We start from the raw sequence: 26,251 nt of genomic DNA, 5'->3' as shown, positions 1-26,251 counted from the left end.
TGGAGTCATTTTGCACCTAAGAAAAGTCTTTAATTAACTACAGCTGTAACAACAGATGAAATGAAAAAAGGAAAGTTTGTCAAGACTTGACTGGACAAATCCTAGCCTGAAAGTTAAAAAAGTCAGAAATCTGAAGATAATTTGAGACTCTATCCAGTTTGAGATTTGAAGAATGAGACTCTCATCCTAGGAAATCTTAAGATGAAAATTCTGTCATCATTTACTCACCCTCAAGTTGTTTCAAACCTGTATGAGTTCGTTTTTTTCTGCTGAACACAAAAGAAGATATTTTGAAGACCGTTGACGGTAGCCATTGACTTCCATTGTATTTTTTTCATACTATGAAAGTCAATGGCTACCGTCAACTGTTTGGTTTCCCACATTCTTCAAAATATCTTCTTTTGTTCTCAAAAGATGAAAGAAACTCAAACAGGATTGGAACGACATGAGGATGATTTAAATGATGGCAGAATTTTAATTTCTGGGTAAACTTGATCTGTTTCCTCAGATTGGTGGCGTTCTGCAGACATTCAGGGTCAAGGGTCAGTGGCCTTTTTTCCTCATCTTCTGGGTCTGCCGGCATTATTCAGCGCACCGTTCCTGAACCAGGAGCAAACCATGCTTCAGTCTCATGCTGCCAGACGCACTCCTGTGAAAGGTGTGTAAGTTACCTCTCATATGCTGTGTGTGTATTTTTATTCCTAAAGTTTGCCTACCTAGAAGGCATGTTTAGATACAGTATCTACATAATATAGGCAATATGAATATAATATTACCCAAATACTAAGGAAGCATTGCTCTTATCCTTCTAAAATTCACAATATTAATAGAATAGAATAGATTCTTTATTGTTGTTTTTTTAAGGAACAATGAAAAACCGTTTAGCGGCTCTTCAGAATTAGCAGTATAAACAAATGTGAACGACAAGAACAAACATATATTAGAAAAAATACAAACTATAAGCATATACAAACAAATGGGCAATATAGACAAGCAAAGACATAAATACAAAACAAGAATAGGATATGAACACAGTGTGGTAAACAAATAAGTGAAATCATAATGTGGTGTGGGAGAGATTATTGCACTTCTTACTCAAGTAGGAGGTTTATTGCACGAGTCCAAGGGATGAAGGGGTTTATGCTTTTAAACATTTGACTGCCTGGGGAAAGAAGCCTGTTGGTTCTAGGTATTATTAGAAAAGATGATGTCCAATAATAATTCAATATCGATCATAAAAATACTCCTATTTCACAGACAAGTATCTATAAAAATAAAGTAAAAACTGTGATTTAACAGATATGTTAATAGTAAATGACTTATTCCACTGAAATACAGCAGAACACTTCACTTCAGCTATTTCAGGTGTTGACAGGTGTATTGTGGTAATTCTACAATTTTTATTCAGACATATTCTGGTGGGGGGGGAGCAATCTCACCATGCTGAATTTACTTTGCTTTAATTCTAATAAAATCAATGAAGTCATTATGCATGATTTTTTTCCTGAAAATTAAGCACATTTTACCCCCAAATTCTTGTTACTGTAATGCAAAAAAGATATCATTCTCATTCCTATAAAGTGACATTTTAATAACTTTTAAATTTCATGGGAGTATTTGTTGTGCTGCCTTTAATGTATCTGGATTTTTAAAAAGTTAATTATAATTTTAAATATTATGAATATTAATATAAAATTGTTTATATATAAATTTTAACGTTTTTAACATTTGATGATAATAAGAGCCATTATTATTAACTGAGCAGCAATGGAACTCGAATGTGAGTCAGCTAATTAGTTGACTTGTGGTATTGTAAGTAAGCGAAGCATCATAAAGAGCGTTTAATAATTTCCATATATGCAGCATTCACTGCATGTGTTATAAATGCTGCTGTTGACACTTTCTGTCAAAACATATCCTCCACCTTTTTTGGGGACTATTTTTAGTCTGTCATGTCAGCTGGATGGGTGGCAGAAGGGGGTTGTTTGTGTAAACCAAGAAAATGTGTGTGTGGCAGCTCCTGTCGACTGACATTGCTCTGCTCTTCCTGACAGAAGCTGTGCAGCAAAGTGCCAGATGTCTCCATCAACAGTGACAGCCAATCAGCATCCAGCTCTGACAGCTCGAGTGATGCTCTTAGCAGCTCTGACTCAGACGACCTGGAGGATGTTGACGACGACGACGACGACGACGATCAGAGTGATGATAGTGTCGACTCGGAAAAGTGCGGAAAAGATCCGAAAGGTATCCGAAAGGTATGTGTTGCTGTTGTTAACTAAAACTATGAATTGTTTTTTCATTCATTAAAATAAAGCTGAATTAAATCAAATGTAAATATTAGACAAATTAAAAATGTGGCTTTGGCAGCTAACTGAAATAAAATAAGTTGAGATGCTAAAATGACTAAAACTAAAATGTAAAACACTTTACAATAAAGCTGCATTTGTTAACACTAGTTTAATATATTAACTAACATGAACTAATAATATGTTAATAATGTTAATTTCAACAATAAATTATTAATGCATTACTAAAAATCAAAAGTTGTATCCTTTAATATTTTTAAATGGATCTGAGCTAATACAGTATGAACTAACAATAAACAGTTGTGTTTTTGTTATTGCATTAAGTTAGGAACAATGTACATCCATCCGGTTGTTATCGCAGAATAACCCCCGACAGGGTGAAGTAAATAATTAGACACGAAATGTTGATTTGAGTTGAAATATTTGAACGCTAAGCTTCGGTGAACACAACATTTGCGAGCATGCGGCAAGTTCAAACTAGATGGACATTTACGGGATACGGTGCAGTCATACCACTCATTACACAATATTTCACCACATAAATAATTATGGTGATAAAAGATTTAAGACAAAAATGTTTTTGTTTGTTCGTTATCTTATAATCCATTACAGCGAGAGAGCGAGTCCGCGATACCAGGATGACATAATTAAATAATTGTACACATAATATTGAATCGAGTTTTAATATTTTAGTAGCTAACCAAACGCAAAGCTTTCACGAAGAAAAACTGTTCCTAGCAAGAGTATAGTGGGGACTTCAGTTACCCGGATGAGCCTGTGTTATTCGTTTTTATCGGTTGTTATCAAGGGATAACATACCTCGGAATGTCGCGACTGACCAATCAGAATCAAGTATTCCACAGAGCTGTGTAATAACTGAAGTTAACTAATGGGACCTTATTGTAAAGTGTTACCAATAAATTTAAATATATAAAAAAAAAATCTAAGAAAAGTGGCAAAAGCATAATAATATAATAAATGCATAATAAATCAAATTATTAAAAATATTAAAACTGAAAATATATAAAAGCTAATTCAAAATATGAATAAATATTATAATAGTGTATATATATATATATTGTAAATATTATAAAAGTATAAGTAATACTAAAATTACAGATAAAATATTATGAAATAAATATATTTTTTTTAAATCTAGTTTACAACCTAAGCGCCAAAATGTAATCTCTGTATATAGGTTCATATTTTGTAAACTATTTATAAAACTTTATACCATTTAAACAATTTATATAATAAAAAACATGATAGTATGTTATTCTGAACGAGGCCTTTGATTTGGTGGACAGCATTAAAAAATATTTTAACTATTATGAAAAAAATGCTATTGTAAAATATATTATTATTATTATCATTAATATTATTATTATTAAAATAAACAATAATAATAATAAACATTAATATTAAATAATAATAAACATGAAAATTAATGCAACATTTAAATAAAATAAAAAAATAAACAGCTGTTTCACCATTTATTTTATATTAGCAATAAGTTGTCATTCTGCTTATTCAGGAGGAAATGCACATATACAGGAAGAAGAACCGGCACACTGTAGGGCAGGATAAGCTGGACGTCCGGGGTTTGCTTTTGTCTCAGCCGCCATCGCACATCCAGGCCTTGAGCTCCACAGAGGAGCCCAGCAAACACACCAGTGTCATCCAGACCACAGGTCTAGCAGCCAGCGCAAAACCGCTTGCACTAGTCACGCAGCGGCGCAGGGACAGAGATGCACCGTCCCCTAAAGATCTTCCCCTGCCCTCTCCAAAACCACCTCTGTCTGTGTCTTCCTCTCCCACACTGCCCTCCTCCAGATCTGCTCCTCTGAAGACGTGCAAGGATTACCTCGACAACGTCAGCCAACACAGACAGGTGCCCTTCTCTGAAACACAACGAGATAAAAGCATGTGCAGATGATATTTGCTGATCAATGTAGGGGAAGATGTTAGTTTCCGAAACTAAACTACAGTCCAAATGTTTGGAGTCAATAAGATTTGTCAAATGTTTTTGAAAGAAGAGTTTTCTGCTCGCCAAGGCTGCATTTATTTGACCAAAAATACAGTAAAAATTGTGAAATATGATTACATTTAAAATAACTGTTTTCAATGTGAACATATTGTAATGTAATTTTTTCCTGTGATGCCAAGCTGAATTTTCAGCATCATTACTCCAGTCTTCAGCGTTGAAAACATTTTATAGCAATAAATATTAAGCAGCAATATATATGTTTTCAACATAGATACTAATAAGAACCATAATTAAGAATTGAGCACCAATAATAATAATAAGTGAGCAGCAAATCAGCATATTATACTGATTTCTGAAGATCATGTGACACTGAAGACTGGAGGAATGATGCTGAAAATTCAACTTTGATCACAGAAATAAATTACACTTTAAAATATATTCCAATAAAGAACACTTATTTTAAATTGTGATGATATTTCACAATATTACAGTTTTTACTGTATTTTTGATCAAGTAAATGCAGCCTCGCTGAGCAGAAGAGACTTCAATAAAAATATTATAAAAATCTCACCAACACCACTTTTGATTGGTAGTGTATATCGTGCATAATTCCGTTCTTTTAAAATATATTCCAATAAAGAACACTTATTTTAAATTGTGATGATATTTCACAATATGACTGTTTTTACTGTATTTTTGATCAAGTAAATGCAGCCTCGCTGAGCAGAAGAGTCTTCAATAAAAATATTATAAAAATCTCACCAACACCACTTTTGATTGGTAGTGTATATCGTGCATAATTCCGTTCTCAGCTTGACTGTTTTCATAATAAACAATCTTCTGCATTATAATAAAAAAATTAATTTCAAATTCTGTTTTGAATATATTAGTTGCATATGTAACCCTGGACCACAAAACCAGTCTTAAGTGTCAATTTTCAAAATGTATACATCATCTGAAAGCTGAATAATCAAGCTTTCCATTGATGTATGGTTTGTTAGGATAGCACAATATTTGGCTGAGATACAACTATTTGTAAATCTGGAATCTGAGGGTGCAAAAAAAATCAAAATATTGAGAAAATCATCTTTAAAGTTGTCCAAATGAAGTCTTTAGCAATGCATATTACTAATCAAAAATTAAGTTTTGATATATTTACGGTAGGAAATTGACAAAAATATCTTCATGGAACATGATCTTTACTTAATATCCTAATGTTTTTTGGCATAAAAGAAAAATTAATAATTTTGACCCATGCAATGTTTTTTTGGCTATTGCTACAAATATACCCCAGCAACTTAACACTGCTTTTGTGCTCCAGGGTCACATATGTGTTTCAATATTTGTTCATAAGAAGAGGCAGCAATCATTTCAATGAATCACAGTAAATGACAGATGAAGTAATTGCGTCTCTCTGTCCCGTCAGTCATCACTACCTCAGGCCTTTCCTCCACCGCTGAGAGGTGCACAGGAATCACAGAGCAGCCAGAAACATCCATTTAACAATCCGTTCCTCCCCTCACTTCCTACTGAGAACCACCATCCCGGCGCGGTGCAGGACGCTCCTCTGGCCCTCATTACCAAACCTCGCTCCCAGAGCACACGCGCCCCTGATAAACCACTGCTGGCCACCACCAGCCCCGCGTTTAACATTCCCATCAACCTCACCAGCACGGGTCGCACCGCCACCTCGCCTGGTCTGACTCCCGGGGCAGCCCGAGGGAAGCGCTGCCAAACAGGGCGGAGGACACTGAAGAGAGAGAGACCGTCATTGGTGGAGCACTTCAGGGGGGCGGAGTCTGAGCTCCCTGACAGCAAAGGCTCTGATGACTTGTTAATGGAGGACGAGGATGAAAATGATGCTTCAAATGACAGTCTCTCAGGTCAGCAGGATGCTTGATTAAAATATTATAATATTATGTGTGTATATTTATATTTATATTTATATTTATATATATTTATATATGTATACGTTGGTAACACTTTATAATATGGATTAACATTAACTAACAATGAAAAATACTAGCATTTATTAATCATAGTTAATGTTAATTCCAGCATTTACTAATACATCATTAAAATCAAAACATGTATTATTTAATGAACCCGAGTTAAACATGAACTAGCAACGAACTGTTGTATTTTTATTTGATGACGTTAATAAAGATGAATTAATACTGTAAAAAATGTATTGCACATTGTTTGTTAATGTTAGTTAATGCATTAACTAATGTGACCTCTTTGTAAAGTGTTGCCATCTTTTGAGATAAAGGTTAATTGTGCTATAAAACATCTGTAATGTTCAAACTCAAAATTTCCTCCTTAGTGGAAAATAGCTATTTCTCTATGCATTTTAACCCTTGTATTATGTTAAAAGTCTGGGTACAAACTCTAATGGAATTCAGTATAATTCACCAAAAATCAGACTATGATAAACAAAAACAATCTGGTAAAAACAGTAAACCTTTAACATCAAACGTTCTCACACATTACGAAAAAAGAAAACAAAAACATGAGAACATCAAACTCTTTTTTCACACTCAATATTGTTATATTGTATTTTACATTTTTAAAAAACATTTTAAACAGAAGTGTGGAAAGTGTTTATTCTGTGTGCTTTCTTGAAGCTCAAAAAGTAAAAGCATGGCACAAGATCATAAATTTTATTTTAGTATCTTTGAGATACTATTATATATTTTTTGTTAATATTTTGAATTAGATTATATTTTTATATGTTTTGTTTTCACTTTAATTATAGTTAAAGTTTTTGTTTTGTACTTTTGTCATTTATTATTATTATTTTTTTATTATATAGTTTTTATTCATTTTTCTTTTTTATTTTTAGTTTAATTAGTTTTAGTTATTTTACTACTACAAGTTAAACTAAACAAAAAAATTAGAAATGTTGCCTTGGCAACTAGCTCTTTACCTTTTAGTTTACTTCCTTTTTTTAAATATTGTTTTATTATTTTATTTTTCTTCAGCTGATGTTTATTTTATTTCATTTTCTTTATTTCTTTTTTTTTTTTTTATGATTTTAAGTTTTGCTAACAATAATAATCCTGGATCATGGGTTCGAAACTGTATGCCACAAATGCATGCCATCAACAATGTGTAAATTTCTTCCAAATGCATAAATGTAAACACCCTTAGAGAGTAGTTGGAAACTGACTTGACTTAATACATCAAAATTTATTTTGTTTTTGTACAGCTGCCTTTTAATCATGTATTTTGTAGGTTAGATTGACTTACAAACATCTTAATTATAATACAAATTTTGTATGCACATTTCACATCAGAGTGTCAAAAAATTGCATGCACTTTTTGTGATCCTAACTGAGTAAAAAGTCATATGCAACATAATAGAAGCGTAATTTTCCCATTCATACATGAGTGAACACACTCTCATGTTGTTTTCTCTCATGCAGACTCTGACAGCAATTTAGACACTGATTCTGATGATGATGATGATGATGATGATGATGATGATGGTAAAGATGAAGAGATGGACACAGATTTAGAAATGGACAGAATGCCACTCAAACTCACCAAATTCTCAACATCTCTGCTAGACTCCTCCCACAGCACTAGCCCCGCCCCTCTCAATCTACAGGTTCCTAAAACACCTGCCACAACCACACCAGCCACTGTGACCAGCTCTGGGAATTCAGCCAATCACAGCCCAGCTTTGTCGTCTTACAGTGTGGCCACACCACCAGGTATTGTAAACAATTGTTCTTATGGCTATTAATAACCTGCAACCTATTTTCAAGATAATAAAAAACAACAAAGACATAGTTAAAATCAACATCCTAATCTTCTTATGCGCTTTAAATGGGTTGGGTGAGTGGTCGATCAATATATCGCCAAGGCTGATATATTGGCCAATATTTGCCATTTTTTATTATCCCATCGGCCAATATTTTTTTCTGTTTGGCTGCAGTTGGACACCGGACTTTTATTTTGACAGCCTTTTTTAAAAATAGCAAAAACGCATGAATTGCTGAATTAAAATGTATATTTATTTTACATAATATTTACTAAAGTAAATAAGTTGAAAAAATATAAAATATTCATTGTGTGCTGAATGTAAAATTTAAATAGATATTTAAAAAATTATTCCTAGTGTGCACAAACATACCAGATGACTGTGTGCACTGTTGGTTACAGTGTTTACTTCCTTTTTATTAATGTTTTTATTCATTTCTTTATTTGTGAAAAATACTATAATAAAATTACAGAATCAAGAAGTTGCCATCCAAATAAATGTCTTTTTATTTTACAGATTTTTTTGTCAAGTTACATTTTTTTTTTTCATATTTATTCATTTTCAAATTATATAATTATGTAAATACTATGTAAAATAAATATGAATTTAATTTCAGCAATTATGCATGGTTTTTTTTACTATCTTTAAATTAAATAATGTGATATCATATATTTATCGGTTTTATATCGGCCATAAAACATCTATATCGGTCGACCAGTGTATTTCTACTAAAACAGCAAGTATATGTTTCTTGTGATTATATATTTGCTTATCTGCCATCTTCCTAGGGAAAAGGAGAAGAGTCACAGATGAATGTGCACTGCGGAAACCTCTACAATATGGGTGAGTCTTGACTTTCCAGCCATTTCATGTTACATGGACCCTTATTTTCGTTTTATTAGTGATGTCAAACATTTGCATGCATTTTAATAATCCTTTTAGGGCCAGAACATACTCATTAAAAAAGTACAAAGCTGTCACTGGGGCGACACCCGAAGGTACAAGAGCTCAAAGGTTCATTTTTGTTCCTTATTTATCCCTATATGGTACACATTAGTACTTTCAAAGCACGTATTTTCACCTAAAGTGTGTACATATTAATACCTTTTGAAAGGATACTGCCCCAGTGACAGTATCACTGAACAGTATGCGGCAGTATCACCAGATTTTCTTTCAACTATGCATCTGTAAAGAGCAATGCACTATAGTGCTGTTATTCTAAACCGTCTTCTACAGTTTGAAGTGAATCTTTGAGTAAATTTCGTTAAAGTCAGCGTGTTTATAGATGTTTAATGATCCAGACATTTGAAGGACACTTTATCGCCTCGTGCAGAGGTTTGTTATTGCATCAGTAATGGATTTGTAGGGCTGTGCAATTAATCGAAATTCAGTTTCGATTTTGATTTCGGCCTCCAACGATTATGAAAATACAGTAATCGAGATAAAATGATTATTGTGCCCCTTTCTAGCGGTGCTCTTTCGTTCCTCCATAATCAGTAAAATCATGTAACGAGACTTTTGCTAAATTTTTTTTTTTTTATTTATTTAAGTTGATCAGATTGATTTATGTTTTTAAAAGCGTGAAAGAACTTGCGCTTCCTCGGGAAGATTACTGTGGATGCGCCCAGAGAAGGAACACAACAGGGACATGTAAAGTCATCTTTTAGCACCTAAACGGTCAAATACACACCAAAATGTGGCGCTTAGTGATTATTCACGTGAACCCTCGTCGGTTATGTAATAAATAAATGTAAAGAGTTGAGAATAAAAATACTTGTGTAACAGTAAATTGGATCCGTGCAGCTCTTAAAGTGACAGCGGGCTATTTTCCTGCTGCGACTGTGTGCTTAATATTCATCAAACAACAAAAGACACATTCAAAATCACTCACTGCTCTTGACTGAAGGACTTTTGTAGCTTTAATAAGAAACAAAGGATGTTTAATTCTTACAGTGAAGACTATGCCGTTTTATTTTACATTAGGTTATTCAATTTCTGTAGTAGGCCGTTAACTGAATACTTTAGACTTGCATTAAAAAAACTTCATTTGTATTTTTTGTTCTATTGTATTTTTTTGCTTTTTTTATTACTGACATTGTATTCCTTTGCTTTCTTTATTACATTTGAATTAATTTCAATAATTTTGAGGACCTTTTTTGTTGTTGTTTTTTTAACTAATATTAGTTACTCTGGTATTTCGCTGGTCTCTAAAATGTAGGTGTCATAGCAACCTTATTTACAGAAAATATATATTTGATATACAGTATATCATTATCTTTAAATAAATCTTTCATATAAAGTTTTGGTCATATGGCCCACTAATAATCGTTTTAAATAATCGTGATTACAATATTGACCAAAATAATCGTGATTATGATTTTTGTCATAATCGAGCAGCCCTACAAGAATCCATATAATGTACATACAGCATGATTGAATAAATGGGAAATAGTGAGGAGTAGTGCTACATTAACTTGCTGACAGATATGCTAAAAGTTACTCCATTTAAGGGGCAATACATTTATAAATATAATCAGATTTATTTGGACTCATTTTTTAAGTTCCTTTAGCATATCAGGATTTATCTAGCACAAAAACAATGCGATTCTGAAATGGATTGACAACATTAGTTTACTTTACTTTATTTATAAATCACATTTTAAAAACATTGAAATGGAAGTGCTGTACAGGTAGTATAAAAACATTATAAATACTATTAATAATTATTATTAATATTGCATTTAATATTATCATTAATTATATTATTATGTGATAATATAATTAAATATTAAACATTACATTTAATATTTGAATTGCTAAATTTCTGCTAAAAGACGCTAAAAGATATTAAATTAAAATGCACTTAATACGTAATATTATCAATTTGACTCCACTGACGATGGATGAGAGCAAGCTTGAACTAAATTGAGCTGGAGAATGATAGTTGTCTTTTGTAGAGCTGCTTTATAGTTGAAACAAATTAGTTTCATAACTGATGAATTTTGCAACATCGCCGCTGTTATTGAACTGAATTGAATCAACACAGAACTGACTTGAGCTGAATAATAACACTATTGTTTTCAATAGAGCTGCTTTTTAGTTAAATTAAGTTTGCTTCATAATATGATGAACTTTGCACTATTATATATCTAAACTGAATGTGATTAGACTAAGTTTAACTAATAAAACACCCCAATTTATTGAACTGAGTTGAAAACAGCGATGAACATCAGCGTTTAAAGCTGAAGAGTCTAAATGGAATAGAAAAAATAATGAATGGCTGGACAGACAGGTTTTTTAAGCCAGTCAGCTTGCAAATAGCTGACTTAGTCGTCTCATTTCTGCATGACTTCACCTTATGAGTCTTGAGCATGAAATGAAAACTCTTTCTGTTCTCAGATGGCAGAGAGAGACGCGCATCACAAACATGTCTGGGCGTTTGCGGGGAGAGGTGGCGTATTACGCTCCATGCGGCAGAAAGCTCAGACAGTATCCTGATGTCATCAAGGCAAGATGATCACTTAAAACATGAGTCGCTATTTAATGACCGATGCTGCTGCCGTTCTGTTGATCTGACGTTCTCTCACCCCTCACAGTATCTGACCAGTAACGGGATAAGCAACATTACACGTGATCATTTTAGCTTCAGTGCTAAAATCAAGGTTGGTGACTTCTATGAAGCCAGAGATGGACCGCAGGTAATTTCTTGCCTCTGTGTAGGTTGAACGAATCTGATTTAATTGGCTAGGGGGGAAAGTAACATTGTAGTGTATATCTGTGGTGTTAAAGTCTGTTGTGATTTTTGTTTTAAAATATTAAAATTATTATTTAATAATAATAATAATTATTATTATTATTATGCTGTTACAACTACTGGTACTACTACTACTACTACTACTAATAATAATATAATAATAAAAAAAAAACTAAAATTTATATTATTTATTTACTAAACAATGTTGTTGTGCAGTATTAGTGTGTTTTGATTAAATATTAAATTATATAATAAAATAACCCATTTAAGTAACGACAACAACAATAATTATTATTATTATTATCAACTACTATTAATATTACTACTACTACTACTACTACTACTAGTTATTAATATTGATTAAATAATAATAATTATTATTACTTCATTATATACAAAATATATATTTTATATACAAAATAAACCATTTAATCAATAATAATAATAATTTTAGATATTATAATTTTTCTCTATTTATTTTACTATTATTGCTACTACTACTACTAATTTTATTATTATTATTTTACTTTTTGTGAAAAATAATCATTTATTCTCTAAACACTGTTGTTGTCTTCTTCAGGGGTTACAGTGGTGCTTACTGAAGGAGGAGGAAGTGGTTCCTCGTATTCTGGTGATGGAAGGTCGACGGGGTCGTCGCAAGAATCTTGACGCTCTGGGTAATCGTGCCGCTGACTCCGCTCGCTCTCGCCGGAAAGCCAGAGCACCTGACGAGGGTGAAGCCGATGCTCTCAGCACCTCTGAGGCCAAACTTCTGCGCAGACTGGAGGCCCAGGGTACCGCTGACACAAACCAAGATTCAAATGCACACATTTTCTCTTTTCATTTAGCAAACATGTGAAACTTAAACCTTGCACATTTAAATGAAGGTTTTAGAATGTTTTAAAAGATTTCATTCACCCAAAATTAAAAACCTTTTTTTTTTTTTTTTTTTTTGAAGAATCTACACATAAGAAGTAGGGATGTAATTATTCACTCAATTCATACCGATTTCACAATACAATTTTCTCACTATTTTTCTAACAATATCCTCACATTTCTTTGTGAAACTGAAATGTCACATAACAAAGCTAAACTGGAATTTTAAAACAAATCCCAAATCAAATAAATCTCTTCATATAAACAAACTACGGCTTAGCCTGTGCTCTTTCCATTCAGTTAGAGGCAACCACTGCATTTTAATCATGATTCAAACAAAGATTCTGCGTACATGCTGCATGAGCAGTTTTTGATTTCATTTAGATTGTATAATTTTGAAATTTAAAGCAAAAACAGATTGGTCTGACTTTAGGTTTGTAAAATTATACTACATAAAACATATCTGAACGAAACAAAAACAGCAGACAAGCTGAATGAGATGCAGATTCACTCTCTGACAGCAGGTGGCGCTTATGGAACAGCAGATACAGTGTTTCCTGGGTTACTGCTGTAAACAATGAACTACTTTAATATGCATTGTTCAGAGGCAAGATGAAAAGAAAAGACAATATGGACTTTTCTGTCATATAAACAAACTACGGCTTAGCCTGTGCTCTTTCCATTCAGTTAGAGGCAACCACTGCATTTTAATCATGATTCAAACAAAGATTCTGCGTACATGCTGCATGAGCAGTTTTTGATTTCATTTAGATTGTATAATTTTGAAATTTAAAGCAAAAACAGATTGGTCTGACTTTAGGTTTGTAAAATTATACTACATAAAACATATCTGAACGAAACAAAAACAGCAGACAAGCTGAATGAGATGCAGATTCACTCTCTGACAGCAGGTGGCGCTTATGGAACAGCAGATACAGTGTTTCCTGGGTTACCGCTGTAAACAATGAACTTCTTTAATATGCATTGTTCAGAGGCAAGATGAAAAGAAAAGACAATATGGACTTTTCTGAAGACAGTTAGTTCCCCTCAGAGATGCATTCATATAAACTCCCACCCCCAATTCAATTGCAGTTCGTATAACATCTCAACCGACTTAAATTGTCACATATTTTCATCGATTTTCAATCGGCTCGGGGTGCATCGTTACATCCCTAATTCATTTGTTCCCTATACAATTTTTCTGTAGGTCTTAAAAAGTCTTAATTTGCTCTTTCACAAATTAAATCCGGAGCAGAAAGTCTTAAATTCGTAAAGTCATGTTGTTAAATGTTGCATGCACTGCAAAAAGTATAATAAAAATAACTGAATAATTGAAAAATATAATTGAATATCTTTGTAAGTATTTCTATTTTGTTTTCCAATACAAATATCTAAACATCCTTAAATTTACTTGAGATTCAAAATGAAATTATGAAGTCTTGCTTTTTGACTAATTGAATAAATATTATCAATTAACTTGTTTACCCTTTGAATCAAGTAGATTTTTCTGAGCCCAGATATTTGTCCTTTTTTTATTATTATAAATTAACTTCATTTTGATACATTTCTCAGAAAAAAGACTTCTTATCATGTAATTTTTGCATCTTGATTTAAGAAATGTTAGACATTTTCACTGGAAAACAAGACAAAAATACTGAGGAAGAACGTCACTTTTGTGCAGTGTGATCAGAAGGTACAGTAAAAGTTGTTTCCAATTTCTAGTTAAGCTATTTTAAAAAAAGTGCTTCTGATTTCTCCTTAGACATTTGCATATTGTGTTCCCTTCAGTTTATTCTTTACATTTTCTTTAATTGGTCTTGAAAAGGTCTTAAAAAGTCTTAGCTGTACCTTCTTAAGACGTGCAGAAACCCTGTCTATAGCTGGACTTGTATAGCATTGCTGTATATTAACTGAGCTCTAAAGCTCTCGTGTCTCTGGCAGAAATCGCGCGGCAGGCGGCTCAGATGAAGCTGAGACGTAAACTGGAGAAGCAGGCGCTGGCACAAGCGGCCAAAGAGGCCAGGAGACAGCAAGGTGAGCAGGAGCTTTATTTAGTTTCTAGTTTCTACTACACTTGATAAACCCGCTCACCTTTTCCTGTGGACTTTCAGCAATCATGGCAGCAGAAGAGCGGCGGAAACACAAGGAGCAAATGAAGATTCTGAAACAGCAGGTCAGAAACATCCACGTTTTCTCATGATGTTTCCTGTCCACTTGTTGCTTGTGTTTGTGCATGCATTGTTGCTTTTGACACTTCAGATCAGCCTTTACCTTCAGGGGATGATGCATAAGATGCATGGCTCATTCTCTCTCATTCCCGCTTCTTAAACAGGAGAAGTTCAAGAGAATCCAGCAGGTCCGTTTGGAGAAGGAACTCCGTGCTCGGCAGATTTTGGAGGTAAAAAGCTTATATACAGTGTAACATAATACAAATGTAAATGATCTATTACAAATAATAGCTTAATAAAAATGCTTTGTCATCAGTTTTAATAACTTTACTATTATTGTGAAGTGTGCGAATTTTTGGAGGTGCTTATAAATATATATAAATATTTAAAAAAGGCTTATATAGACAAATAAATATTTTCTGCATACAAAACTAATATTTTAATAAAAAAATTATTTGAAATCGAGCAGAAAATGATGGAAAAGCTGCCAGCTTTGTTTGGGAAATTTTACTGGTACTTTTTTATAAATATTTAAAAATATATTTTACATGCTTATAATTTTAATCAGCCATTCCTTCCTAGAAGAGGTTTAACAGTCTACTTCAGAGAGTTTTTTAAAATCTGTTATCTAGTAATGAATATGAATTTAGGCTGGTTGGTGACATTAAAATATTCCCTGATTATTATTTTTTTATTGCATTTTAAATCTACTTCTCTACAATGACTGTTTGGTTTGAATGATGTTTCCTCTGATTTCAATAGAACAATATATAAATATGGATTGTCTATCAAATACCATTAGAAGGCTGTTAAATATTGAGATATAAGTTTGCTTATTGCATCTTTAATTCATACTGTACTACGCATTTAAACATTTACTGGTCCAGTTAAATAACTTACGTCAAATATTTTGTTATATTAATTTATATAACTTCTGTCAAACATGTTTTTTTGTTTTCTCGCAGGCTAAAAGAAAAAAGAAAGAAGAGGTTGCAAATGCTAAAATACTAGAAGCTGAAAAACGAATAAAGGTTTGTTGTTGTTTTTTTAGCAATTGATGCATTTATTGATTTACTGAGTTATTTACTGCGAGCAGTTCATCTCAATATCTGATTCACTGTCTCTCCTTAGTATGCATTACATATATTTACTAAAAACAATGAAATCAATAAGAGTAAAGTTAGACATTAGGTTACATGGGACAAAAATTCACCATGTGATGTTTTAAGTTTCTCTTGATGTTTTGTGTTTGTTTTGTTTGATGTTTTGTTAACACATTTGTTGTGTTCTTTAGATCTTTTGCTCTTTCCTTATTTTATTGGTCTTTTTGTTTTTCCTATTTGTTCTGTCCTTCCTGTTTAATTTCTTTATTTTTCTTTCATTTGTTCTTTAATTTTTTAATTGTTTTGTTTGTTTTTTAATCCTTTGGTTTTCTTTTTCTTGTTTTGTTCACTCAGTTTTTCTTTCATTGTTTTTTTGATAATTTCTCTTTCTTTCCTTCTTTCTTTCTTTCTCTCTCTCTCTCTCTTTCTTTCTTTCTTCCTTCCTTCCTTCCTTGTATTTGCTTTCTCTTTTATTTTTTGTGTTCTTTAGACATTGTTAAAATTTCTTCTTCTTCTTTATTTGTTTTTGCTCACTTAGTTTTTTTTTTACTTCCATTAGTTTATTTGTTCTTATTTTATTGTTTCTCTGATGTCTGTGTGTTTGTTGTTGTAGGAGCGGGAGAGATGTCGGCAGCATGTGATGTTGATGAAGGCGATAGAGGCCAGGAAGAAAGCTGAGGTATGTTATACAGCTCCTTTTATTGTTTCATCATTCTCTTTCCCTCTTTTCATCTCCTCTTATTCTCTCTCGTCTCATCTCTCCTTTAGTGTCTCTCTTCCCTCTGATCTTTCTTCTGCTCAATCATATGGACTGTGAATGAGTAGATCAGTCTTATTGGCACACAAGGTTTGTCAAATCTTCTTAAATGTTTCTGCAGGAGAAAGAGCGGCTGAAACAGGAGAAACGAGATGAGAAACGACTGAACAAGGAGCGCAAACTGGAGCTCAGACGGCTGGAACTGGAGATGGCCAAAGAGCTGAACAAACCCAATGAAGACATGTGTCTGTCTGACCACAAGGTGAATCACAGCAGCCACTGAATCCCTTTTTATACACAACCAAATATAAAGATTAAGTGCAGAATTTCTGCGCAGTTAGTGGCACCAAACAAAGTCAATCGGACTAATGGTTTTCCTGTACACTACCTGCCAAAAGTTTTGAATAATTATTATTATAACTTTATGTTTGCTGAATTTATTTGCTCAAAATTAAAGTAAAAACTGCAATTTAAAATAACTGTTTTCTGTGTGAATATATGTTAAAAAGTTCAATTGATCCTTCAGAAATCATTCTCAAATGCCGATTTGCTGCTCAAGAAACATTTATGATTATCAATGTTGAAAACAGTTGTGCTTCATATTTTTGTGGAAATTGTTATACCCTACTATTCAAGTTTTTTTTTAAGCAGAAATTAGTACTTTTGCTCAGCAAGGATGTATTAAATTAATCAAAAGTGGCAGTAAAGACATTTATAATGTTACAAAAGATTTCTATTTTAAGCAGCAAAAACGTTTTCAACATTGATAATAATAAGAACCATTATAAATAGTTTAGCATCAATAATAATTAATCAATTCAAATCAGATCAACTTCAATCAGCATATTAGAATGATTTCTGAAGGATCATGTGAAGCTGAAGACTGGAGTAATGATGCTGAAAATTCAGCTTTGCGTCTCATAAATAAATTACATTTTACAATATATTCACATAGAAAACAGTTATTTTAAATCGTAATAATATTTCACAATATTACAGTTTTTACTGTATTTTTCAATCCAATCAATGCAGCCTTGGTGAGCAGAAGAGACTTATTTTAAAAACATTTAAAAAATCTTAATTATTCCAGACTTTTGACCGGTAGTGTATATGACAATTAGATGTTCCAAAAATCCCCCTAGCAACCGCCTAGTAACATAAGAACCACCTAGATGTACTAGGAACCATCCAGAACACCATAGCAACCACATACATATACTAGGCACACAACCGTCCAATAGTAATCTGCTCTTCTGTGTCTCTCTCTCCATGTGCAGCCTCTGCCGGCGCTGTCAAGGATAGCGGGTCTGCTGTTGCCAGGAGGATGTTTCTCAGACTGTCTAATGGTCATGCAGTTCCTGCGCTGTTTTGGAAAGGTCCTGGGGTTTGACCTCAGCACTGACGTCCCGTCACTCGGCGTGCTGCAGGCAGGGCTGCTGAATGTGGGCGACAGCATGGGCTTCATCCAGGACCTGCTGGTGCGCATGCTGTCTGCTGCTGTTTGTGACCCAGGACTCCCTGCAGGACACAGGGTGAGACCAGAGCAATCACATGCGTAGATTTACAGAAACTGATCATTACTAACTGATCAGCTGTTAGTATTATTATTATTTTTAGTCACCTTTTTCAATCATTAATCAGCAAGTTGTCAATAAACATGATTCTATCTTATATTATGTCTATTTATTTATTTATTTTCTCATTTGAATGTCATAAAATCAGCGCAGAGTCTGTCTGATCCTAGAGTATTCCCTCGTGGGCAGTTCCTGCTGCTCTTCTTTAAGCTCAGTATCTCCAATGAAGAACAAGAATTCAGTTCAGCCCCTCAGCAGATGCTCTGCACTAATCTCACATGCGTTCACAGTCTTAATAAAAAGCCATTTGCCCGCCTGAAGAAACTCCGAAATTAAACGACTTAACCATGCCTTTCAATTACCATGATTATTCAAATCTCTTTGAGCATTTAAACTCGTGGCCTTTGTCACACTGAGTTCCTCATTGGATCGCTCTGTTCTTTTGTTTGGATGTTTTGAACACTTCAGGCTAAGACTGCTCTGGGAGACCATGTGACTAACCTCGGCCTGAACCGGGACAATGTGTCCGAGGTGCTGCAGATCTATATGGAAGCTCACTGTGGACAGACTGAACTAGCGCCTCTGGCTGAGAGCTTAAAGACCAAAGCTTTCCAGGCCCACACGCCATATTTCATTCACCCTGCATTTGAATATTAGGAAATTATTCATAAAACAATGTCATTTTACTGCTGCAGCATTTCATTTACAAGAATAAAAAGCACTGTTATAATGCTATATCTAGTTATAATGTGATTATGATGTTCTGTTCAGCTAGATTGTAATGCATCATGTTCTTTTGGCCGTTGTTGTTCTTCAGACTGAGAAGCATCTATGCTAAGAGGACGGGAAAACGGGAGAGCAGCGTTGGAGGAGAGGAGGCTCAGTTCGCCGGTGCGTCTGTGAACAGCCGTAAACGCAAGCGCAAAGGAGGAGAGAGTGACGAAGATGATGAGGAAGACGATGACAGCGATGAACAGGGAGAGGAGGATGAGGATGAAGACGACTTTTGTGGGAAGAAAGGGAAGAAAGCAGAGGCGTGTGAAGATGAGGTAGAGTGTTTTCATTTTGATTTTGATAATTTTTTCTTTGGTGAAAGAAATGCCAAAATATTAAATGCCATGGATGAATGTTTACGGAGTAATCCACTATTTTGTATTTTGTATTTTACAATGGTCACCTGAGATTTGGAGCAAAATTACAGGACAGGAGAAATGACCTCAGAAAGATGGCAGCATCATTATGTTATTTTTACACAGTATGTGTTCGAAATGTGTTTATCTGATGTTAGATGTTCAGAATGAGTCATTTTTTGCAGTTTAGATTTGAATATTAGGAAATTATTCATAAAACAATGTCATTTTACTGCTGCAGCATTTCATTTACAAGAATAAAAAGCACTGTTATAATGCTATATCTAGTTATAATGTGATTATGATGTTCTGTTCAGCTAGATTGTAATGCATCATGTTCTTTTGGCCGTTGTTGTTCTTCAGACTGAGAAGCATCTATGCTAAGAGGACGGGAAAACGGGAGAGCAGCGTTGGAGGAGAGGAGGCTCAGTTCACCGGTGCGTCTGTGAACAGCCGTAAACGCAAGCGCAAAGGAGGAGAGAGTGACGAAGATGATGAGGAAGACGATGACAGCGATGAACAGGGAGAGGAGGATGAGGATGAAGACGACTTTTGTGGGAAGAAAGGGAAGAAAGCAGAGGCGTGTGAAGATGAGGTAAAGTGTTTTCATTTTGATTTTGATAATTTTTTCTTTGGTGAAAGAAATGCCAAAATATTAAATGCCATGGATGAATGTTTACGGAGTAATCCACTATTTTGTATTTTGTATTTTACAATGGTCACCTGAGATTTGGAGCAAAATTACAGGGCAGGAGAAATGACCTCAGAAAGATGGCAGCATCATTATGTTATTTTTACACAGTATGTGTTCGAAATGTGTTTATCTGATGTTAGATGTTCAGAATGAGTCATTTTTTGCAGTTTAGTTTTAGTAGTGATCTCTTTTGAGTTCTATAAGTTGTTGTTTCTCAAAGGTGATGTTTTAGCAGCGTGTCAGCTGTTCTTGGTCTTGTTTTGCAGGACGAAGGTGATCAAATCACAAGCACTGAAGAGCTGGAGAGACAGATCGAGAAGCTCAGCAAGGTAAAAGAATATCAGGATGTGAATCTCACCACATGTTTTTTGTTGAGTATCATATTTGATACATCAGGCTTTTATGGCTCGTATGATATAGTGAGAATATGGAGGAAGAACACCTCAGTTTTATTCAGAGGCCCAAACTGAGCAAAAATAGCAATTTTGTGCAGATGCTGATATTTATACGGCTAAAAAATAAGCAGAAATTCTGATGCTTGTAATGTAAATCAATGAGATCTTTATAACAGTATTAGCAGACTAAATGATACAAACATCAGTCGTCACTCTATATCTCCCCATAATGTCTTAGTAAGATGAAATTTCAATGCTTAGTTTTATGAACAAAACATATAATGCAATGCAATACAATGATGATTGAGAGATGAACAAAAACATTCCTCAAAAGCCTGATGATCATATTTGAGACATTTTCTAAAAAAAAAAAAGATTTATGGATAATTAAGTAAACATAAGCTGCTTCAGTCCAGTAATTGTTCATCGTGAAATATTACTAACGATAATACAGTTATTCCTACATTTACTTCACAAAAATTTCACGGTAAAAAGACACGTGGAGCACAAGCTGAAGGTGGACGTTTGTACAATTACACTAAAATACCTTTTACTCACTACAAATGTCTAAACTATCAATCAGACGACAGAAGGCATGTAGTAGATTGTGTGCAACAGGTTTTTCATGATGTTTTGATCATGATGCTTTAGAGGGTTACATGTCTGTATGTGAATAAATCTGAATGACAGTCAGTCCTTTTCTTTATGATTGGATATTATTACACCAGCCTAAAATGCACAACCACCTGAGACCCTGCAATAAATGCATAAGAGATATAGAACAAAAAATCTTGATATTGTATGTCATCTGTAGAGGATATCAGGAATTAGTTATTAAGAAAATGAAGGCAAGACACCACAGGCAAAATCTCATTAAATTCATTAAAAACAAACGTCCTCTATAGAGGACAAAAATGAATAGCTGGGTCCCAGGAGGATAACGTGCCTATACTTGCTGTAACTAAATGTGTGCTGAAATGACTTGACCGCTTGCATATTTCCAAACATTTTTAGTAAAGAGAGGTGAAATAGAATACATCTGTCTGATTGATTCTCTTCCAGCAGCAGACTCAGATCCGTCGGAAGCTGTTCGAGGCCTCTCATTCCCTGCGCTCCGTGATGTTCGGTCAGGACCGTTATAAACGACGCTACTGGGTTCTGCCGCAGTGTGGCGGGATCTTTGTGGAGGGACTGGAGAGCGGAGAGGGTGAGAGAATGAGACTGAATGAGATCATGATGTGAAGACAGGAAAAGACAGAAACCGGGTGGAATCTTTTAAGCCTTGCGAGTTTACATCTCCCAGTTCCTCCTTTTTTTTTCTCAGAATTGCAAGTTTGTATCCTGCAATTCTGAGAAAAAAAGGTAGAATTGGGAGATGGATATAAATTTGCAATTGCGAGTTATAAAGTCAGAATTGCAAGTTTACATCTCGCAATTCTGAGAAAAAAAATCTGAATTGTGTGATAAAAATTCAGTTAACTTGTTTTATTTTTTATTCAGTGGCAGAAATGGGCTTCCATAATCTTGACCAGGTTATTATAGTTAACTAAAATAGTAATAATAATAATAATAATAATAATAATAATAAAAGCCAATAATAATAATAATAAGAAGAAGAAATTATCATTTTTGTTTAGTTTAACTTGATTTACTAAAATAACTAAAACTGGAATAAAAATTAATAAAAACTGTATAGACATATTAAAAAAAACACGACAAAATTGCTAAAGCTTTAACAAACTGAAAATATACAATATAAAAACTAATTTAAAATAGTAATAAAAACTATAATAGTATCTCAAATATACAAAAAAAAAACATTTTGACAAACATCCCTTTTCTAATTAAAAATGATTTCTGAAGATCATGTGACACTGAAGACTGGAGTAATGAAGCTGAAAATGCAGCTTTGATCACAGAAATAAATTACATTTTACAATATATTCAAATAAGAAAACTTTCTTTTAAATTGTAATAATATTTCAAAATATTACTGTTTTTTACTGTATTTTTAACCAAATAAAAGTAGACTTCTTTTTAAGAAATCGTAATTATTCCAAACTTTTCATTGGTAGTGTGTACAGTATATATATATATATATATATATATATATATATATATATATATATATATATATATATATATATACATATGTATAATATATAAGCAATATTATAAGAAATATTGAAGCAATATATAAAATGACTGACTTGATTTTTTTTTCTTTTTACATGTCCAGTTGTTTTATTGGAGCTAACCATTGTATAAATGTGCTGCTAGTGATGATGATGATGCTATTTTGTGCTTCTTCAGGTCCAGAGGAATTGCAGAGAGAGCGTGAGAGGATGAAGAACGCTCACCTCGTCCAGGTCAAAGAGGAGCCGACAGAAGAGCCTGATGAAAAATACGGCACCGCTGAGACGAAACCTCCGCATGATGTAGATTCTCTCAACCTCTTCCTGCAGAGCCCGGACTCTTTCTCCAAGCTCAGCAAGCTGTTGGAAGCGGCCAAGATGTCTTCTGAGGTCTCTTGTCACCAATACAATAGCCCAAAACAGCAGACTACGTTACCCAGAAGTCCTAACCATGATGTTAAACCTGATCTCCACAACACCACCTACCTCGCTAACGCCCAGCAGCAGATCCGTAACGAGCAGCTTTACAAGGTTCTGACAGAGAGAAACACTCACTGGTTCAGTCTGCTGCCTCGCTCTCCATGTGACGTCTCGTCTCTGACTGAAGGTCCACATTCAGCTTCATCTTCCTCACCACAAACCACAGCGGTCTCTGCCGGCCCCTACAGCGCTGTGGGGATCAATAACTTTTCATTAGCAGCACTGCAGGTATGATCAGGGATTTATTTATTTTTTTGTCTGCCAAACCCCTTAAAAGTAAAATATTTACTTGAAGTCCCCCTGACATTTTAGGTCTATATTCCACAATTTAATGTCACATTTGCATTTTCACAGTTCTCTGATGTTGGTTAATGGTCACATGACATGCAAGTAAACAGATTAAATATTTCATTTTTTAGCAAGTGTTTTCATTTTAAAATTATATATTTATATAGGTCTACTCCTATATAGGGCTTTATTATTATTATTAATTTGTTTTGATTGTTTTTATTTTACATTTATGTATATATAGGACTGCACATATAAAGGGCTTATTATTATTATTATTATTATTTTTTTACTATTATTTTTATTATTATATCTTTTTAACCCTAATTATAAATAAGCATACCCCTATATGGGGCTTTATTATTATTGTTGATGTCGTTGTTGTTGTTAACACTATAAAAATAAAGATGTAATAAATATATTACTTTTGTAAATTGCATTTAGTTTTGATTGTTTGTTTTTTATATATAGGGTTGCATGTATAAAGGGCTTGTTGTTGTTTCAGCTCTTAATGATAAAATAAATATGATATAAATATATTGCTGTTGTAAGTTACACTTGTCCTGTAAAAAAAATAATATTTCATAATTATATTTATATATAATTTGTAATATACTATATATTAAATCATATTATATACTGTATATTATATGATATAATTGTATATGTAATTTATATATAAAATATAATACTTTTTTATTTTACATTTTAAGTTACAGTACTAATATTTGTGAGCCTGCAGCACAAAAGCTGTGTTAAGTCGCTGGGGGATATTTGTAGCAATAGCCAAAAATACATTGTATGGGTCAAAATTATTGATTTTTCTTTTATGCCAAAAATCATTAGGATATTAAGTAAAGATCATGTTCCATGAAGATATTTAGTAAATTTCCTACCGTAAATATATCAAAACTTCATTTTTGATTTGTAATATGCATTGCTAAGAACTTCATTTGAACAACTTTAAAGATGATTTTCTCAATATTTTTTTTTTTTTTTTGCACCCTCAGATTCCAGATTTTCAAATAGTTGTATCTCGGCCAAATATTGTCTTATCCTAACAAACCATGCATCAATGGAAAGCTTGTTTATTCAGCTTTGAGATAGTGTATAAATCTCAATTTCGTTGGTTTTGTGGGCCAGGGTCACATATATATATTTTAAACGTTTCACTTTCAAACATTCAAATCCTAAATTTTTGATTTGTAATATGCATTGCTAAGAACTTCATTTGAACAACTTTAAAGATGATTTTCTCAATATTTTTTTTTTTTTTTTGCACCCTCAGATTCCAGATTTTCAAATAGTTGTATCTCGGCCAAATATTGTCTGATCCTAACAAACCATACATCAATGGAAAGCTTCTTTATTCAATTTCGTTGGTTTTGTGGGCCAGGGTCACATATATATATTTTAAACGGTTCACTTTCAAACATTCAAATCCTAAAACCTTTATTTTGGCGGAATATTGGTGAAATTCTGTAAACTTCTATTCACAGAAATGGTGCAAATTATGCAAACTTGTAAATAAAGTGAATCTAGTGCACGTTGCATTCCCAAAAAGCATATACTTAATTTAACTGCAGCCTTTGATTTGATATTCTCACTAAGCTGAATTGCAATTTCAGTTTTATTTCGATTAACTGTGCAGCCACATTTATTATTTTTTTATGAGATTCAGTTTAACTATTCGCTTTTCATCATCTCATGAACCCCATTTGTGAAACCCAGCGTAGACCTTATATATTTAGCTCTTTCTGTATTTGTGTTCTTTGACTAACAGCTCCTCTGTGTTTGCAGATGAGGTCCGGCGTGCCCATGATAGATCTGCCCTTCTGTGTGTGGTCCAGTGGAAATTTGAGTCCAGACGTGATGTTCTCTGGGGTTTCCATGTCTCAGATTCTCAGTGGTGTTCACCCATCCTCAGAGGGCAGTGGAAACCTGAACGATTCCCCAGAGTCTCCAGCGGAGAAACCCCTCTCCACACCCTCACCTGTGATCGAGGTGCATAAAAACCAGGATTACCCATCACCTCAACCTATTCCTGAAGGTAAGGCTGGGAGATAACACATCTTGAGAGTATTAAGAGGTTTATTTTATTATTACTGTTATTTTTTTAGTACAGCCGTCTGATTCATTTCTTTGAATCAGTTCAAAGTTCCATTCGACTGAATCGAGTCAATGTTCTGATTCAAGGATTCATTTAAGTCATCACTTAAAAATCGTCATGAGCTGTTCAAAGACTCAGTGTGGCATTTTCATATTAAAAGGTTTTATTAAAAATATATTTAGGTGAATATTGTAAACATGATTATATTATATCTTTTTTATGTTTTTGAAAGAAGTCTCTTCTGATCACCAAGGCTGCATTTATTTGATCAAAAATACAGTAAATACAGTAAAAAATGTGAAATAATATTACAATTTACAATAACTGTTTTCTATGTGAATATATTTTCAAATGTAATTTATTGCTGTAATCAAAACTGAATTTTCTTCAGTGTCACATGGTCCTTCAGAAATCATTCTAAAGAATAATTCTGTTATTCATAACAACAACAACAATAATAATAATAAACAGTTTTTGCTACTTTTTATGGAAACCATGATTTTTTTTTAAATTAATTTAAATTATTTATTTGATGAAAAAAGTTCAAAAGAACAGCATTTTTGTTTTAAATAAAAATATTTATTTTTAGTTATTATTTTTTCGTTGGTTTTGTGGGCCAGGGTCACATATATATATTTTAAACGGTTCACTTTCAAACATTCAAATCCTAAAACCTTTATTTTGGCGGAATATTGGTGAAATTCTGTAAACTTCTATTCACAGAA

At 33.4% G+C, this 26,251-nt stretch overlaps 1 protein-coding gene across 1 annotated transcript in view; it reads left to right on the top strand.

Moving 5' to 3' along the window:
* The first annotated feature begins 2,060 nt into the window (after window positions 1-2,060).
* The window catches only part of LOC107561558 (bromodomain adjacent to zinc finger domain protein 2B-like), a 37,424-nt gene continuing 13,233 nt past the window's right edge, over window positions 2,061-26,251 (top strand). The window contains exons 1-22 of the mRNA XM_016246029.1: window positions 2,061-2,255; window positions 3,841-4,197; window positions 5,720-6,176; window positions 7,722-8,012; window positions 8,851-8,905; window positions 11,462-11,570; window positions 11,659-11,760; window positions 12,397-12,610; window positions 14,634-14,726; window positions 14,804-14,865; window positions 15,025-15,090; window positions 15,826-15,891; window positions 16,577-16,642; window positions 16,842-16,982; window positions 17,998-18,252; window positions 18,763-18,917; window positions 19,112-19,348; window positions 19,788-20,019; window positions 20,385-20,447; window positions 21,576-21,720; window positions 22,827-23,356; window positions 25,217-25,466. Coding sequence (XP_016101515.1) covers window positions 3,847-4,197; window positions 5,720-6,176; window positions 7,722-8,012; window positions 8,851-8,905; window positions 11,462-11,570; window positions 11,659-11,760; window positions 12,397-12,610; window positions 14,634-14,726; window positions 14,804-14,865; window positions 15,025-15,090; window positions 15,826-15,891; window positions 16,577-16,642; window positions 16,842-16,982; window positions 17,998-18,252; window positions 18,763-18,917; window positions 19,112-19,348; window positions 19,788-20,019; window positions 20,385-20,447; window positions 21,576-21,720; window positions 22,827-23,356; window positions 25,217-25,466 — 3,940 coding nt within the window. The 5' untranslated portion in view covers window positions 2,061-2,255; window positions 3,841-3,846. The remainder of the gene's footprint in view (window positions 2,256-3,840; window positions 4,198-5,719; window positions 6,177-7,721; window positions 8,013-8,850; window positions 8,906-11,461; window positions 11,571-11,658; window positions 11,761-12,396; window positions 12,611-14,633; window positions 14,727-14,803; window positions 14,866-15,024; window positions 15,091-15,825; window positions 15,892-16,576; window positions 16,643-16,841; window positions 16,983-17,997; window positions 18,253-18,762; window positions 18,918-19,111; window positions 19,349-19,787; window positions 20,020-20,384; window positions 20,448-21,575; window positions 21,721-22,826; window positions 23,357-25,216; window positions 25,467-26,251) is intronic.

This window comes from Sinocyclocheilus grahami, unplaced genomic scaffold, assembly GCF_001515645.1.
Source record: "Sinocyclocheilus grahami isolate Dianchi unplaced genomic scaffold, SAMN03320097.WGS_v1.1 scaffold780.1, whole genome shotgun sequence".
Taxonomy (NCBI): domain Eukaryota; kingdom Metazoa; phylum Chordata; class Actinopteri; order Cypriniformes; family Cyprinidae; genus Sinocyclocheilus; species Sinocyclocheilus grahami.
Note: the sequence above shows the minus strand (reverse complement) of the source record. Positions and strands in the feature narration are given on the sequence as shown.